Consider the following 19,703-nt stretch of genomic DNA (forward strand, 5'->3'; position numbering starts at 1 on the left):
ATTACAAAACCAACCACGCGTGGAGGTAAAATTTACATAAGAGTAATACATTTTGGGATTATCTCAAAATCAAAACAAACTTGTTATTAAAACTGACGTTTCCCATAAACATGGTCAGTTTTACACTAACATTAATGGGCTGTGGTAAACTAGCATTGCTGTCAAGGCTGGCTAGCAGCAGGAATGGCAGACGGAGGTGGAAGACTGCAATTCAGCGCTTCTCACGTACTTTTACCCCCCCCCCCAAAAAAAAGACAAAAGACAAATCAAAATACTAATTAAAAACGCACCCAAGCTATGCTATCACAGCAGAGCGACAGGGAGCACATCCTGCTGCCCCTAGTCCTTTCCCTGAACTAACCAACACAGAACAAAACATCTGGCTTCTCTTTTAGACCATGTGACTGGGCTTAATTGACCCTCAATTAATCAATCAGCCCCATTTTGCACATGGATTTGGCAGGGATGGGAGTTTAACCCCATCCCTGTCAAACACACATTCAAAATATATCAAACTTTATTTACACAAGTTACATACACAATATTTGCAAGTGCAGTGCCTCAGCCCTGACAAGAGGCTAATAGTCAAATGTTTTAAATATTTTGAAAATTATTTTTTTAACACAGAGCAATCACTTGCTCACCTGGCTCCATTGCTCCCATGCATAGGGTTGCCACCTGGCCCCATAATTCCGGAACACTGGGAGACAGAACAGGATTTTGAAGTTGCCTTTAAACTAAAGAAAATCAACATGTGAATTGAGCGCTAAACCTTTGCTAAATTGATTCTGTTGATTAATTGTCTCGAGGCAACACGACAATACAATAATAGCTTTTAACAAATTAAATAAATAAATAAGTACCATCAATCAATATTTATTTATTGCATTAATATTTTAAAAATATATTTTAAAGTTTCTTTAGTTTCTAATAGTATATCACCTTCTTCCGCTCAAATCATTAATACTGACCAGCTGTTCGCTATTCTTGACACCAGACAGCGAGAACACCTGATCAGTGTTATTATTTAATTGGGAGAGTCAGTGTAAATTAGCGCTATATATTACTAATTAACAGGATATAACTTTTAAATATTGATAACTGAAATACTAATTTTACAAAATAAAAAAAAGTTTATTGAATAAGCCTAAACATATGTTTATTCAAGATGCTTTTTTTATTTTGTAAGATTTGTATTATCACAATGATTCAGATAATTAAGAAGCAGTAAGTTTAGTGCTCAGTTCACGTTTATTTCTTTCAGTTTAAGGGCAACTTAAAAACCTTGTCCCGGAAGTGTTCTGCAATTATGGGGCCAGGTGGCAACCCTACCCATGCACCTCATTAATGTTTCTCAGTGCACGTGTTGCTAAGGTTGAACATTCAATCCAAAAAGAGGAGCATAAGTCCATTTAGAAGTATTGTTTTACACCTAGTTCCAATGAAGAGCAAGCTATAAAACAGAGTGTTATCAATGTCAATCATTTTGGACTGTCCACGATGGTTTTCTATTCAATTGATAATTTCACCATTTCCAAAATGAGCTACTAAAGCAGGTTAGAGGGAGCCGGGATGTTTTGTTAAATCTTGGAAACTTTTTAAAGAGTATTTTAAAAATAGCCTGATAAACACTGCTGTGCAAAAGTCTTGTTGCATTTTTCTACTCTGATGCATTATGAGCATCAACTTACTCAAAGCCTCCAACAGTGTTTTCTATTATTATAACAACCTTGGCTTGCATAATGAAGGAACAACTGACAAAAACTGGCAGAAAGTACAGGTGTTGTTGTCTATCCATCGACAGTCCAAAGCACCTTTGACCATTGTTCCATAGTCTAATTTCTGTGTTCTTGTACATATTTTAGCCTTTTAGTAGTGTTTCCCTTTCTTAACAATGGTATTCTTACTGAAACACATCCTTTAAGTCCTGATTTCAAGTGTGACCTTTGTACTGTTGATTTGATGGACAACGACACCTGTGCCTTCTGCCAGCTCTGTTGTCAATTCAACACTTGTCTTCTTTCTATTCCTTAAGATATTCTCTTCAAGTATTGATCATCCTTGTTAGACAGCTTTTTGGGTCTTCCAGTCCTGGGTTCGTTTCAATTACAGATTATGTTTCTCTGTACTTGTTGATTATGCTTCGGATACCACACTTTGAAAATCGGGTGATGCAAGCTATTTCACTCAATGGTTTTCCTTCATTATGCAAGTCAAGGTTGTTATAATAGTAGAAAACACTAGTGGAGGCTTTGAGTAAATTGTTGATGCTCATAATGCATCAGAGTAGAAAAATGCAAAAGTCTAAGACACAGCAGTGTACAGCATGTAGCTTACACTTTAATTTACACAGGTACTTTTTAAAATGATAAAATCATTACGAGAGACAGGGGCATATTAACATCCACAAAATGGAGCAGAGCTAAATCTTTGAAAGTCATACTGTAAATGTATATTAGTGCCTATTTATTAATACTACAGTTTATCAGTCTGCGCACTCCACTTAATCAGAAAGCAGACTGTGTTTGCCTAAAGGTAATAACTTGCCACTATAGTTACTGTATTTCGTTCTGTTATTCAAATACTCATGGTTTGGCTACCTGTATATAGAGACAAGTAAAAGTAAATTAGGATTAGGAATCCTATATATATATATATATATATATATATATATATATATATATATATATATATGTGTGTGTGTGTGCCCAAATTAAACACGACTGGACCTGGACAAACTTGGATTCGGAGACTGTCTCTCTGACAGATGTCAAAAAACAGTTTTAAAATGGTGAACCATATTTAAAAAAAAAAAAAAAAAAAAAAAAAAAAAAGCGTGCCCTTTGCTTTGAGTGGTGCGTGTGGATGGTGACGTCAGACTAGGAAATGAAACAATAGCAATGGTTGTACTGGGAAAACGGCGCTGCTGCGCTCGTATTTAATACTTAACAAAATAAACAGTTTAAACAAACATTCAACAGTTTGAACAGACAACACAAAGCAAATGGTACTCTGGCCAAAGTAAAACAAACACTAACAATTCCAAACAAGTATATTTGAGATATAGCAATTTTTTCTCTATTAATTTAGACTCACGTCTTGCCTCTGACACTTTCCTGGGGTGCACAAGGCTTCAGATTTTTATACAGGTGATCATCTTCCGATTGGCAACAATTAATCAATTAATTAACTTGGGAGATGGTCACCTTCTGCACGAGGTTTTTAAATAAATAAACAAAACATAAACGCAGAGCTTTTTGCCGTCATATTAAATAATAAATAACCATGTCGGACGGCTTCCGTCTGTCCTCACATTAACTCAATATATAATAATAATAATAATAATAATAATAATAATAATAATAATAATAAATGAATACCTTCATAAATAATAAAATACATACAATGGGTAGGCACCCGTTACAAAGTGAAACAGGGCTTGATTTCAAACCACATGACATGAAGCTGTTCTCTGATTGCTCAGTTGTGTAGTTGTCGCGCGACAAATTTGCAAAAATAGGACCAGGTTCCATTTTTTTTCATCGCCCGCGTTGGAATTTGTGCAGCGGCGATTTCGCTTGTCGTGTCACCTTTGGTGTGAAGGGCGCTATTGAAAAGCAGTGGTTTTATTGATTTTCTCGCGTCGCTTTGTCGTGTCGCTCTTCGCGTCTGGTGTGTAAGGGGCTTTAAAGCCCATTTTTGCCCTCCACACACCTTGACAGATATCAGTGCGAAAGCTCAGGCTTTATTAAGCTGACAAGTGATGCCTGTGATAACCCTCAGAAAACACCCTTAATGCGAGATATAGTCAATTATATGATATGCCTAGCCTGCTCCCCAGCAATGTTCATGCTCAACTGGGTAGAGCTGCAAAACTTTTACTTTAAAATAGTTTGCGGATTGTTAACTTGACACTGCCTCCTTAGAATAATCTTTGAAGATCAATGCTCAGGGGGTCTGCCAGGCACAGTTGTGTGTGATGCTCCCACACAATGTATATGCTAACAAGTCCGCAAGCAGCTTGCAACTCAGACCAAACAGATTGTCTTCCACGCATAATACATGTGAAATATTCTGCTATGAGTGTTTTGTTTATGCATGTGCATATAAAGGGGAAGCTATACATTCCACTGAGGAAACCTTAATGCCCATTTCATTCTGAACCATGAGTTAACTTGAATTCCCTGAAATTATTTATTTTTTTCCCTTTTATTACCTATTTATTCCTTTCAGTTCTTGCCCAAGCACTGTAACAATAAAAAGATGAATGCAAATTGTATTAATACAGAAGGGCAATATTTGCAAAAAATGTACTTCCTTGTGACCTCCAAAACAGAACTCCATTGCCAGTAACCTGATATTTGTAAATGATAAAGCTTATAATTTAGGTAAAATAGGTTTTGCCATATATACTCCACCTAATTATAGAGCATTTAATAAAATATCTTCAAATACAAAAACACCCAAGCAACAATACTCTCATCAATATTATACCCAGCAGTGCCATATTACTATGAACATATTATAAAACATATTATAAAACCATGGTGTTAATTCCCATGATTTACAGTATGCACAATTCATATGTAGTTATTTTAATATACTCTCTCTCTCTCTCTCTCTCATATATATAACTAAGAACATACCTGTATATCAAAAAGCTGGATATTCCAAAAATTGTTAACGCAAGGCCAGCTCCCAAAGCCACAATCTGAAACACTGATATATTACCTGGAGAGAAATAAAATAAGTTTGAAATATTGTTGGCTGACATCCAAACTTTGAAAAAAATACCTGCTTGCATCGCAACCCTGGAGCTAAGCATAGAGATATACATATACATGGGAAAGCCTCACCCTTATTCTGAAGTGGAAAGGCAAAAAACTACTTAGGGGTGTATTTTTATTTTTCAAACCACAAAAGTGGGAATTATTCTTTCAATATTTATCTCAACACCAAACCTAATGATTTAAATACTAAAATTTACAGATCTGCAGATCTTCAGTTTTTTGGGGGGTGACAGGTCTCTATATTGAGGAACCAAATCAATGAAAACCAAAAAATGTTTCTCTTAACACTGTACTGAGTACTGACAATGCAGGTAATACAAGAAGAAATTACATTATTGTTCTAAGCCTTTTATACCTTGCTGAAAAGATGCCTTCGTCTCTGTCTTTGCACTTACAAATAAAGCCTGTGTATTTTTGTTCTTGTAAACGAGATGTTAGATCTCAGTTTACCATATCCTGATAAAATATTTGGATACAAAATAAAAATACAAAAAAAAAAAAAAAAAAAAAAACTATTCCAGTCTTTATGTAAGAAAAATGTATGTATTGTACTGTTTTATTCTTGTTTTCTTGTTTAGTACCTCAGCAGTTAAATAATCAGTATTCTTACTGTCCTTTGATTCTTTGGTGGTTACAGTCAGGTTAAAAAGGTATTACTCACATGCTTACTGTATAGGATTTGTTCTGGTGCTCAAATTGCTAAACTACATTTCTAATGACAAGAAAAACAAAGTGCCCTACAAACCTTCTTTGCAGGAGGGGTCATCTGTATCAAATACGCAAGGAGGATTATCCAGTGGGGGGTACCCTTTTGGCCACTGGATTTTCTCGTTCAGTGCCCAGATAATTTGTTTATTTGTTCCATTAAAATGAGCAACTATCTGCATTGAAATAAAAAGGAACTGCTTTCAAATACTCTCTTTAATCAATTCAATCAAAACAATTCAAATCCATAGAACACTGGTATTGGTACTATTCCATACAATGTGCACAGGCATCCAGTGTGAGGGGGAGCACACTACCATAATATTCCAAATATAACACACAATGGTTTTATTTATGTATTTACTTATTTTCTCTTCAAGCTGAGTGAACATTATATATGAACTGTACATTCCATAGGGTTATAATAGGGTTATATACAAGCTGTGCAGATTATACATGGTGTGGCTATTATATACAAGGTGCATGTTATACAAAACATTTAACCCAAAGCAGCATTCCTCATACAGAATATATGCTTACTTTATGAGAAAGTATTACATTTATATTAATGTATACTTTTTTGAAAGACATATTTCATATCAAGTAACCATTGTATACATTTAATAAAACAAACACTTTAATATGTTATCATGTCAGGCACAATGCATATGACCTATAGTATAATGTCGGTAATAACCCTTAAATAAAACTCACCCTGTACTCTCCGGTCTTGTGATCTGCCATTGCCCACAGATTGAAATCGGTCTCTCTGTCATTGTTGTTGTCTGTGCTCACTAGACCTGTGACACCTGTAAGGTACAAAATTAGATACAGAAAAAATATATCACATTTAGATGGGTTTCTATTTGTGAGGTATGTTTTTCATTAAGAATGACAGACACACAGACAACAAATGTAACTTATTTTTCAAATGACTCTGTAGTCAGCCAGATAGATAGATTATACTTACAATTAGCACTTACTCTTAGACTAAAGTGCTGAACCTTAACTATGGTACAATTAGTTAGTCCAAGATTAGTGCCACCGGGCATACTCTGTATCTGTAAGTCACAATCCTGTAGGAATGGGGCTCATAAATAACACTTATATTTTATGTTTCACCCATAATTGTATAGAACTCATATATCTACAACAATCTGTGTTTTATTTTTTATTTTTAACCAACATACCTTTTTTTTTTTTTTTTTTTTTTTTATTAAAAACATAAGTAGTCCATTTTCAAATTAAAGCTGCATTTAAGACAACCCAAGAATCACCACAAAGGTTCTTTCAAAGAAGAGCTCACTGGGATCTTTGGCCTGGCACGTTCCCCATATATTTCTATGTTGCTGATCGCAGCAAAAGTGTAAACACACAGAGAGTGTTTTACATTGATGTCAGGCTGCCATGCTCACTTCAATAAGCCAGTGCTCACCTACATTTCTGCGGGAACTGCAGATTAAAAATAGATGTCTCTGCTTATATCAGTGAGGGCTGAAAAGAAAACTTAGTGCTTATTGCACACCCACATAACCTTACACAGTCCCCCAGAGACTTCCAGACTAGCAGGGAGGAATATGGTCTAGCATTCAGCTAGTAGGCAGTGGTCCTCACTTGTGGTTCTTTTAATTCCTCCAGCCCAGATCTTGTTCTAGCCATGTCTATAATTATCGAACTAAGCAATCCACAGTCTTGTTCCAACCAGGTCTATGTTGGGCCTTGGTGTTGAATACTTTAGGACCTGGATGGTACTGGGTCATGGTTTGGAATGGGCTGAAAGACACACAAGAGGACCACAGTGTATCTGGGCTAGCATTTCCAACCATGTCCTTTATTATTAAACTGAAGTAAACCCAGATTAGAATCAGGACCAGAGTTGCCTACCCCTGCAAACTGTGAAGAGTGCAAACAGACTGATTCATGTGCTAACAAATACCAGGGATTTATCTAAAATTGATAAATAGAAGGGAGGAAAATGGCTCCTACCCACACACTTTCTAAATGCGGTTCTATCTTCAACACGCTGTTTAAACTATTTATGAATTTTCAACCTGGACTACATTTTTCCATTCGTATTTAAACCTCACATTAGAAAATATTGCACAGCAAACACTTTGGTATCATAAACTGTACATTTCCAAAATCCACATCCATTATCTTTTATTGACTACGAGATCAGCGTCTTTTAACATGGAGTGTAACTCATTGCAGGCTGTAAAAAACTCCGGGAGACACAGCTGCAGGAAACACATACTCGGAAAGCTGATGTGGAGGCCCAGCTCACAGACCGCTGCAATCATACTTTATGTTTTAGGTGCTGACTTCTGGCATATTAGAAACACATTTCTGTGAGAAAGACTATTGGGAGTTACTTTTTGTTAAGGGGTGGTGACCCCTACTCATGCCTGCCAAGGACTTGCTGGTTTACTAATTTCATTTTTGGCAAAAGCAGGTGATGTCAAATAAGAGTATCGTCCAACTGTTGTAATTTTGGCTGCAAAGCAGGTTGGGTCGGGACATTTAAAGATTCAAGAAAAGTACTGAAGAAAACTTGCTGTTTTTTTGCTAACAAACAGGCTTTACAGTACAGTAAATTCAACGTACATGTAACATGCACAGTATTATATATATATGGCTGACATATCAGGTTAAAACCACTGTAAAACTAGAACTTACCCCAGAACTTCTGGTTTCGCATTCTCTGTGTAATCTGTATGCCATCCTTCTGGGAACCCCCTTCTGCTAAAGTCTCATTAAGAACCTTAGCATACAGCATGACTCCATCATAGAAACAGCCCGCTATAAAATCCACCTGCAATGAAATATGAGAATTAAATGCTCATATAAAATCCTTGACTCCCTTTAGCTTATAATAATGAACTAATTTCTTACATGAAAGGAATAGTATGCACTGTGTGAATGGGGCGGGAAGCAGTTTGTTATAGGTATAGGCAGTGGTTGGAAATTCTGGCCTGTGATTGGTTAAAGCCTCAACATAGAAGGAAAAATATATTCAACTATTGCCCTAACATTCTTACACTACCGGACAATAGTCTCCACCTGTCATGTGATTCGTTCACATCATTGTCCTTTTTCAAAGTAACGCCCTCCACCTCCACTCCAACAACAAGATAAAATGGCTGAATGGCGATTCTATGACTTAACAGAAAATTAATTACAAAACATACTACAAAAGAAAGAAAAAAACTTGCAGTATGAACTTCAAAAAGTTTGAGTTTGCCTGCGCGTATGGAGGAGTGAGACTACTTTTTGGACGAAGGCTAAAAAAAACAGTGCCAGAAAAAAAGTGTTAACTTCAAGTTTCGCCCAGAAGCCCTAGATACACTAAACACTATTAACACTTACACTATTAATGTATACATACACTATTCACACCATCTAACGATTGTGAATGAAGTGAATGGCAATCATGCAGTTTCAAAAACTGCTGACTGTTTATTATTTAGTGGTGTAAATAAGGTATTAGGGCTATTAGAATTTAAAATTGTATTCCAATACTCATGCCCATTCTTTCACAATCTACCTTTTGTAGGAGGTGGTGGGTAGTTACAGGGCAGTAATTTAGCTCTTGTTGTAAAGGGATTGGATGAGTTATGTTATATTAGTTTTTACAGCATATTTTGCAGATTTTCTTGGTTGTCCTGCTCTTCAGTAGTGAAGTTATTTTGCATACTGATGTGCTTCTATTGTTAGATGTACTTCAGCTGCATACTGGAACTAATATTTATAATTATAATCAGCTGCTCTAGATTAATTCCCTCATGCAGAAATGTTGACATACTGCTGAAACAGCTGTGGTCCACTCTTAAAGAAACAGCACGTTTAAAAAAAAAAGAGATGCCGTTATTATGCCAAGTGTAAATACCGTATTACTTCAATTTGGCGCTGCTTTTATTTTAAATAGCTCAAAATGACTGCGGACATTAAACGAGGTCGACGATTATATGACGGCGACCTTCATTACTAATACTATGCTTTACAAACGCTGCAATATTTTATTACATGATTTAAACCATTTTAGAAGCGGCGCGTGAGAGGCTCTGATCTGCAGCACTATAATCTCGTGTGTTTTGGGGTGCTTGTACACAGTACATTTACTGACATTTAACGAGAGCCTCGTAGGTGGGGGTTGGGACGTCAGTGGAGTGTGTACTGGTTGCTATGGGGCGGGACAAGAAGAGGAAAGAGAACAGTTGAGTGTGATGCCGTTTTTTCTTAATGAAAAATGTTACCTCTGGATATCTGTTTGATTTCTGTTAAAACTAAAATATGTCCTGCTCGTTTTTTTTTTTTTTTTTTTTTTTTTTCACGGTAATTTACCTGCTTGTTTGTAAATTATCTGTAAGATAAACCGAAACTAAATTTTCTCAAATATAGTAAGCGAATTTTCTTTTATGTAATTGTGCAGGATTCCAATTGAATAAAAAACAAAACAACTAAACTCCCTACAAGAAGATATCTTCGGCCAGCTTTCGGATAGTGCTTAGAGTGACCGGCAAAGCTCTAAGTTCCTCTGTTTAAGTTTTCACCATCCAAGCTGAGGGCGAAGTAAACAGACAGCCTTGTTTTATCACCTGCTGTGTTGGTACTGAACTCTGCTGGAAAAAAAGATGTGAAGTACTGCTGTGCTGTAAGCAGCTCATCTTGGGTTGTCTTTCGGGACTGTACCATAAAATAAAATTTGCTTACTAAAGTGTGTGTGTGTGTGCGCGCGTTAGTTTGTATTACACGGTGGATTGAGGCTGCAGTCTCTTCTGGGGCATCACATGCACTAGCCAGAGTTGCGCGTTTCTTTCTTTCTTTTTTGAGCAGGGGTTGAAAAAAATACCTTTACGTTTCTTGATTGAGAGCGGCATTTATTCGAGGGCGGCGTCTGTTAAAAAAAAGCTGATATCTGAGTGAGGCGTTAATTCGAGGGCAGCGTTAATTTGAAGTAATACAGTATTTCAAATCCTTTTTGCAATATATTGCAACCCTTGAACCTTCAATATAATACACATATTTGTTTTAAAAGCAGCTTTAAGGTAAAACAAGGAGGCAGGCGTTATTATTACATGTGGTTTTACTCTCTCATGTTCTGTCAGAAGCACTTATCACAGAGCAGTGCCACTTTGCTTTTGAATTAAAAATCCCAGCCCTCCTCACTGAAGTATCAGATAAACAGCAGATGCAAAAGACACCGTTTACACTCCTGTAGCGAAGCTGCTGTAACCCGCTGCACAATTAACAATTACTACAAGCGTTAATTAAAAAACTAAGATAATTACATGTTCAAGGACAGCTGACACTCTTTTTGAACAAAGAAAGGATCCCAAAAGAAAATCAAATCAAATAATACCAACATTGTCCTAAAATCAATATCTGGTGTTCTATTTGACATGTCCGGCATTTTAAGTAACAGGGAAACATTACAGGAATAATCCCCAATGTTATCTGAAAGCTCCAATAGACAGTTGGTATGCTGCTTTATTTATATTCAAAGCTGTGGTGCATTTACTGTAAATTGGTGTTGGGTTTTAAGCCACTAAGCTTATTTAGGATAAATCAATGTGCAAGAATTAGATGCCCAAGGTTCCAGGAGTAGGATTTTTTTTAAAAAAAATTTTATCATTTCATTATTTTATTATTTCTTACCAGAGAGTATTCCAGGCTCACATTGTAATCTTGTTTTGCTCTGGTATGAAGTTTTTTCTGAAAGTCTAAGTATTCCTGGTTGTTTGGTTCCCTGTATGTTATCACAAATACTGTCTAAAAGAAAAGAGAAAAAAAAAAAAAATCAGATAGACTTTTTAAACATACATTAACTATACCATAGCTTCACTGTATTAACACTTACATTATTGTATACATTATATATAAATATATGATCACAAAAATAACTTGTGGGGGGGTTTGTCTTCACAATCACAGAATTGTGCGCTAAATACAGTACATGCAAATACTAGTAAACAGTAACTGTGGTGTAACTTCTGTACATAGTTCATATACTGTGTATTGTTCTTTAGGGGTTTGCTGTACAATTATAACATTGTACAGTAAACATTTACAGAGAGGATACTTTCAGAACCCATGTATTAAATAACAACCTACTGAAATACATAGAAAATCATTGTGAAACCATTAATACAAATGAGTTGTGGCTTGAAGAGTATATTATTTTCAGAATATTTAATTTCTTACCAGTTTAATGTCCTGTTATGTGTGTTTTATATAATTATCGATTGCTGTTTCTGCTTAGATCATTATAAACCAGGCTTATTCCCAGAAGCTTGGTAAATGATGGAAACAGCAATAAACTTACAGAATGAACAGCTTTCAGAGAAATCCTAAACTGCAACAGACAACTAGGAGGGTGTGCACAAACCCAAACTTCAGTACCAAATATACCAAAATGTGCCCTTTTCTGTTCCATTTCGGAAGTCAATAATCATTCCATTCAGATGCCATTATCATTTCTGGCTATGGGTAAGGGACAAGCAGAAGAGCATCAAAAAAACATTCTCTTAAGGTTACATCTGTACTTCTGATTAAAACGGAATGTATTAACATTAGCTATAGTATGTTTTACATTAGCTTGTAATTTGTAGATGGTGCCTGATCAACACTAAAGCTGGCCCTCTGAATGCTGCCAACAGGTCACAGTTGTAATACTTTCTTAGAAATGAACAGATGTTATACAGAGGCTATTTTCTTGTAAATTTTGCAAAAGAATATATAATAAAGTCCAAGTAAAGTGGTAAATAGCCCTTATTAGTGTTTATTATGTATTAAATATGTAGCACTCTGTTACTAAACTTACCCTCACCATCTCTAAAGTTCAGTCGTCATAAACTGGCACACCATGCTTCCTACTTTCAACAGCAAAGTCAATATTCTACACACCATTTACAGTCTAGCTGCTTTATTAGTAACGTCCCCTGAAAAGTGTTGGTGAAGTCCAATTTGGAAATAATGTGAAAAGGCTTCATCAAGTCATGAGTCACATGGAAGGTAATCTGAGTGGTAGCTGCTTACATACAACATTGAAAGACGTAAAGGGTGTGGGAATCAGTGTTTGTGACATCAAGGGCAATGCTGTCTTTGAGTGGTAAATCTCCGGAGACTCAACCGTGGTCAGAATATAGTGGGAAGCGATTCTCAAAAGACTGGGAATGACATCTGCACAAAACTGTAACATCTGAAACGCTGACTAATTCTAAAATTGAAACACTGACTAATTCCTTAAATAAAGTATGAGCAACTCCTACCCAGCAAAACAATACACATAACTTATAATGCAGGGTAATTATTTACAGACATACACCAAAAGAAACATCTTGTTACAGAATGCAACACGGCACCTTTGAATATGATTGGGACATGATTTAGAGTTAATGCCCATGCATATCTGAACATTATAGTACAGCCCACAATACATCACTGGATGGACAGTTTGTGTTTCACCAAAACACCAACATGATTTATGAGTGGTTCAAAGAACAAGAACTCATAAACCTGCCATGACCCTTGCTCTCAAGCCAGTGAAGGACTGGAGGACTGAACTTGTCAGCAACCGCAGGTACCAACACCCCTGGCACGTGTATGCACTGCTCAGACAGGCAAGTGGAATAGCATTCCAGAAGATTCTATGAATCCATTGCCCCGTGTAGCAGCTGTAATTCTTTTGAATGGGACTTCTAACAAGCACAGAAAGGTTTTCCTAATACAATGTTTATTTATTGTCTCTATTTTATATCCAAGCTAACAAACACCACATTTAACTGCTAGAGTCGAGCTGCAGCACATATTTGTATAGATTATCTAGGAAATAGACCTTTAGTCAGTTCAAGTGCTATTGTTTTGACAACACTACATTTTATATATATAATTTGTTTCCTCTGCCTACAATAAATCAGCTATATGGCTCTGGTGGTTGATGCACTTCAATTCAGTCAGCTCTGACTAAGATAAATATTGTTGGTGAAGCTGAAAAAAAGTAATTTCACACTGTTTTATATATTAAATATATTAAATTTCTCCCTTTCAAAACACGTGGCTGGAGCCGACAAATAAATGGTTAAGTGATTAATTTGGCTCCAGCCATGGGTGTATAAAATAGGTATTCACGGGTGGTAATTAGAAAGGAATAGGATTGAAGTTGGTGATAGAGGTGGAGGGCTGTGTTCTGTATTTCGTGTTCGTGCTGTGCTGTCTGCTTTGTTTACATTTTCGTGAGTCTTTGTCAAACCTTTTGTTTTGGCCCTTGTGCCTTTCATGTTTTTGTTAGTATTTATACCGTTTTGTTTTTGTTTATTTTGTTTGAATAAATAGTCATTAGCGCATTTAGATATGCAGCTTTCTGTGTCTGAGTCTCTGCCCTTGCCGTTACCATCTGGGCTAGGAGGCTACCGTGCCACACCTATATACCAACAAAATGTGAAAACAATGTCAAATATTGATTTTACATTCTTGTTGAAGATTTTACAAAAAAGTTTTTGTTTTCTTTTTTTATTGGGCCACCTTGCAAGAGAAAATAACAAGGAATAAAAGCAGGCAGAACACAAACATTTTAACTTTTTTGTAACAATAATACATTTTCTTGATAATGGTTGTTTTTATGACAGTAACTATAAACACTTAAAATGGCTTCTTGATGATCATTGTGTTAATTTGACTAGTGTCACTTCCGGCTGTCACTGCAGAATAACTGTTTTACGTGTTAATTTCAATGTTAGAGCTAGGTTCTCTCAGGCAAGTTTCTGCAATCACATGTAGTGTATGGCTTGACTGTTCTGGCAAGGTTTGCCAGATGTCAGGTTTGTATAGTATTAAATATTTATTTTATATAGTTTCATACATGCTCTGTATAGGTTGTATAAGAATATTTTCAGTTTTCAATTAAAAAATACAATTATAGAAGGCATGTTGTACAAAATGAATTATTAAAAATGACTCATGAGAGCTTCTGTACCTTAAACACCTCCAATGGGTTGTGCCACTGGTCCTCTGTGTACTGCCAAGGCTTGTTGGGCCCACCTTTGAGACTTTCTGCGAAGACGTCCACATAGAAAATGGCATAGTCTTCTGTAGACAGCCCTTCTATGTGAAACTGGTACATTATCTTCAGGAAGGTATCCAAAGGCCCACAGATATAAATAACTTTGGGGGGGAGCAGGAAGATACATAATGTTAAACATTACCATCTGCATAAAACAACTAACTTTCTATACCATTAATCTGTCTTATTTAAAAATGTATAAAGCAAATTAATACTGTCTTTTTTATCAGAATATGGGATGCTAATATCCGAATCTAGATATGTACATTTATATTTACATTTATTTGTTTGGTTAAGACACAAATTAACATAAGTGTAATGCAAAGCTATTCAGCGTAAATTGGGACAACACACAGCAATTTCATTTGTGTATCATAGTTCACTCTTTCCTGCTGTGATATTACTATAATCCCAACTACAAACTATTGTATATGTGCTGAATTGCAGGGGCTATAAAAGCATCACTTGTGCATATTTTGGTTCAACAGCTCTGCCAAATTGTAAATGAACCACACACACAGCACACCAGAAAGCTATAGACAACATAATGCTGTTGATTAACCAACATGGCAAATTATTTCAATTATTTTTTTATTTATGGTACTGGTTAACAAAAAGCCTCATGTTTGCGTTTCTTTTTAAAATGCCATAATTAATAACAGACCAGACAAAAATGTATTTTCCCTGGCATCTAAGGCCAATGCAACACCTTAAATATGCCATAAATATAATAATCAGATAACAAAACTATATTATATATATATATATATATATATATATATATATATATATATATATATATATATATATATAAAAAGAGAACTGTCTGTTCCGTGACCTGTCATCTGTTGTCTGCGATGTTGTGCATCAAGTTCATTGCACACCATAGCTACACTTTACCAGGATAGATAACTTTTATGAGCATGTTAATAAAAGTATATGAAAGCAACATGTGATGATATAGGGATACACATGAATATGATATAATTGTAATGATGCATGTACTTTTTTTAAAAAATGCTTTATCTACTGTATAGGTTTTTGCAGTTTACTGTTCCACGGTGCATTTTACAAAATGACAGTCTGCAAGGAAAATCATGGGGAAACTGTATATTATAGATGGAGTGCAAGTCTTAAGTCAAAATGCATTCTTAATCATAAAAAAGCATTTAAACATAAAAAACTTCTCCTTCATTGGCATTTTACTAATGTAAAGCCAACAATGTGACTAATGTTCAGGTTTTACTGTTCCAATAGATCTGTTTTCATTTTTTTCCTGGCACAGGTAAATACATGGAAACCTCCAACAATTTAAGGTTTAACTAAAATATACCTAATTAAAAGAAAAAAAAAGAAAATCACCAGACAGATATACTGTAGCTACTGTACCATGATTGTGCAGTCCAAGAACACTGCATTACTGGGTACTCGATTTCTATTTTTGTAGGCAGGCCTTAGACTAAATTACCTCCTATTAAAACTGTAATGGCTCTCAAAAAATGTTTGACCTTTTGTTAGAGAAAAAAACTTTCTAGTCAGACATGGTTGATTTATGTCCAAAAATACAAGTATTCCTTTTAAGGCATTTTTATCTCTGTTTTATGGCCACTATATATTTGTAGTGCTTGTGATAGGGATTGACTCAGGGGTTTACTTGTGCCGGGTCTCACTGGATTCCAGAGCCGATACCTTTTTGTCTGACAGACTAGAATTGAACTGTTTCCAAATGATGAACCCATGAAAAAAAGGTTGTTTTTTCTTTTCTTTTTTTTTTTTTGCAAAATAGAACTCTATGTCCATAAAACGTACAATGAAAAAGGTTTCCTGTTCCATTAATTGTAAGACAAAAGTGTTCTGGAACCATATATTCTAGGTTGCAACATCGAAGAGTAAGAAGATGACTTATTTTTTCCACAACCCAAACCGCAAAATGCCAAAATAAATAGAGCTTGCCGGTCATGTTCATCAGATTAGTGGGCCCGCCACTGGTATTGTTCAAACATGAAGATATGTTAAAACATGGCAAGGCAAAGGTCGGCATGCAGCTACCGACACCAACAATAAGGCAGGAAACCAACAAGAAGATGAGAACTTGACGCACACATGAGAATTGCTGTAAATCAGGGTCATTACACTACGCCTAGAGACAAAAATGCTATCCTTCCTTAATTATGAGATCTGGTACCTTTCTGTTTACAAATTAACCCCTGAAGACACATGTACTCTAATTACCCTTGCCATTCTGTCCTAGGTCTTTCATTGAAGAGACTGCTCTTAACTGTTTACAAATAACAGATTTCCACTGCTTTGCATGGTGTCTGGTGGATTAACATCCACTTGTGGCCCTGTGAAAGAGATCAAATGATTCTTGGTGTTAGATCTCCTTCCCGACCTGTGAGGAGCTATGTAAAAGGAACAGAGTACCCTTAACTAAATGGCACCACAATTTATTCCTTAGGGTAGGTGGGAGTCAGTCATTTAGGAAGGGGGCTGAGCTATGGCACCAAAGTTCAATGACTCGGACAGGAGACGGCATGGCTTCCGAGGATTGGAGCAGATGTGCTCGTTAACCTAGGGGTCATGAGCAAGGGTATAAATAGGGGGCATAGTGAAAGTGATCTTTTTCTTTGTAAATGGTTCGAATACAACTTAGAAGGATACCCTGCAAATTAGTGAAACGTGAGTGTTTGTTACGTCTATCTTGTAATGTTGTTTGTCGTCATTGTTTGTTTCAAGATTAAACACGATCCGGAGCTGCAGCCGCAGGCCAGCATCAAACCAGGACACCAGCACTGCACTTGTCACTAGGAACTGTCTTTTCACCACAAGCACTTAAATTATGTTTGGTATGGGTGAAAAAGAACGGGACTTTTGGTTGCAGGTCAAACCAGTGGGAGTTACAAAACACAAGTGATACATGCCGCTGTACCACTTCCATCCCTATTATTATTTACTGGTTTTGCCCTAAGGCTCTGGTCATTATAATTATTAATATACACCCTTGCACCTGTGAATCATTGTCTATGTGATTAATCCGCTCTGCACTGCACTCACCTGCACGTACTCACAACTTTGCCACAGGCCCCCAAAAGGGGAGACCTGAAACTAATTTCAACGGTATAAAGTATTTGTTTATTTAGCAGGCACCTTTATGCAAGGAGATTTACAGAGACTAGGGTGTGTGAATGATGCACCAGAGTCACTTACAACAACGTCTCACCAGAAAGAGGGAGCACAAGGAGGTTAAGTCAGTGGCTGAGCCAGGATTTTAACTGGAGTCCTCTTGGTTACAAGCCATTTTCTTTCAACCAATGGACCACACAGCGTCCTAATTTTGTTGGTTTTAAACACAAAAAGCCTCCATAGGTGAAGGCGTTAAATGCGAGCGACCTTGCCCCAGAAAACCTACAGTATATAAAGTTAGTTTTTTTTTTTTGTTGGCGTCAGAGAGGAAGGCATATTATTTAGTATAGTTTGGGAAACTGGTCTGGTTTATTACAAGAATGTACTTGTTACAATAAGAAGTGAGCATTAGTTGCCTTACAAAATGAGAGCAGGCTGATACTAATATAAGAAAATCTATATGGAAAGTTACAGTAGGTAATTGTTGACAGTACAGACTATAATTGATTAAGTGTCAGATAGATCAACATGGGAAGCATATCAAGGTCTTGCCAAAAAACAAAAAGCTCCATTAGACAGCATGCTGCCAATTAAAGCTGGACTGAATGTCATCTGACACTGACTCAGATCCATTAATGAATATCCCTGAATACAGAAGAGGCACTTTAAACTATATACCATATACAGTATATACAGCATATCATAACCGCACACAATTTTGATGTAACTTGGTATAGACTTAACTTAAAAAAATTTGACTAGTATTAGATCATGCACAATGACCTTTGAATGAGTTAGGTTAATGTGTCTTTCCACATTTTATAAATGTAAGCCACGGTGACCTATTTTCTTTTTTTTAATATATATCTTACTAAGGCTAAACTTGGGAACCACATGTCTGTTTTTGCTGATGAAACTAAATTAACATGTTATGAGAAGCAGTTCCACATGCTCAGTGACCTCAAGTTTCATAGTACTGACACCTGCAATGCATTATTTCTATCTCTGAAAAGGTGCATTCTGTTCATGACATGCCATGCTTAGATTTCAACTGCATCGTCAGATTTATAAAATGACAGCTTTTCGGTATTCATACATGCAGTACATAGTACTTAAAGAGTAAGTAGCAAGGTTCTGAAAAATATAGTGTTACATGTCCCCAGGTGTTGGGTACCTGTAAACATCCTGACAACATTTTACACTTATAACTTTAAAGTCTATTTCAAAGCTCTTTTCAAAATGTCCGCTCTAGTGCACTGATAGTGTAAGGATTATTGTCCACATTGTCAAACAGGTAACACAGCAATAACAATCCATGATGTGGTATGGAACACAAAAGCCAGAGCACTTGTTGTTATGTTTGTTTGTGCATTACTGCAGTGATTTAGAGGACAGAGCACTAGAACCCAGTGCACTAGAGCGGACATTTTGAAAATATCTTTGAAACAGACTTTAAAGTTATAAGTGTAAAAACTTGTCATCATGTTAACAATGAAAACAGAAATTATATGTATAAGGTTGTATATGGCTATATGTTTTGGAACCCAGCTGCTTGGAATGTTGGAGCATAATAAAAGAACCATGTAGGTACATCAGTGTGTCCAAAACACATACTGAACGGTATACAGCTATGGACAACAGTTTTGCATCACACTATAGAATTAACTAATTTTGCTTCATAAAGTCAAATTAAACCTGCTAAATAATGTTACTTCAACATATTGAATTGCATACCGCTTTGTAGTTTTCCATATACGAAAAACTACCAAAAAATTGAAAAATGTGACAGTTCAAAATCCAACATACTGTATTACTTTTATGGCTTCCCCTAGATTTCTGCGATATCATTTTGTAGTTTCTTTGATTACATAACATATTATATAAAATATCTAAATTATTCATATTGGTATGTGTCAATCCTGAAATTCTAGGTGATGCTAGACTTTTGGCCATATCTGTACTATACAAAGAAAATATTATTGCAAAACTATGCACTGCAATACAGTATTTGGCCATTTACAAAACAG

At 36.0% G+C, this 19,703-nt stretch overlaps 1 protein-coding gene across 2 annotated transcripts in view; it reads right to left on the bottom strand.

The window, feature by feature from the left end:
- The window catches only part of LOC121301817 (atrial natriuretic peptide receptor 2), a 53,864-nt gene that overhangs the window by 27,752 nt on the left and 6,409 nt on the right, over positions 1–19,703 (bottom strand). For both annotated transcript variants that reach the window (XM_041231431.1, XM_041231439.1), the window contains exons 2-7: positions 14,467–14,654; positions 11,151–11,264; positions 8,172–8,307; positions 6,210–6,304; positions 5,536–5,671; positions 4,647–4,731 (exon numbers count right to left, since the gene is read on the bottom strand). In XM_041231431.1, coding sequence (XP_041087365.1) covers positions 4,647–4,731; positions 5,536–5,671; positions 6,210–6,304; positions 8,172–8,307; positions 11,151–11,264; positions 14,467–14,654 — 754 coding nt within the window. The remainder of the gene's footprint in view (positions 1–4,646; positions 4,732–5,535; positions 5,672–6,209; positions 6,305–8,171; positions 8,308–11,150; positions 11,265–14,466; positions 14,655–19,703) is intronic.

Source organism: Polyodon spathula, chromosome 2, assembly GCF_017654505.1.
Source record: "Polyodon spathula isolate WHYD16114869_AA chromosome 2, ASM1765450v1, whole genome shotgun sequence".
Taxonomy (NCBI): Eukaryota; Metazoa; Chordata; class Actinopteri; order Acipenseriformes; family Polyodontidae; genus Polyodon; species Polyodon spathula.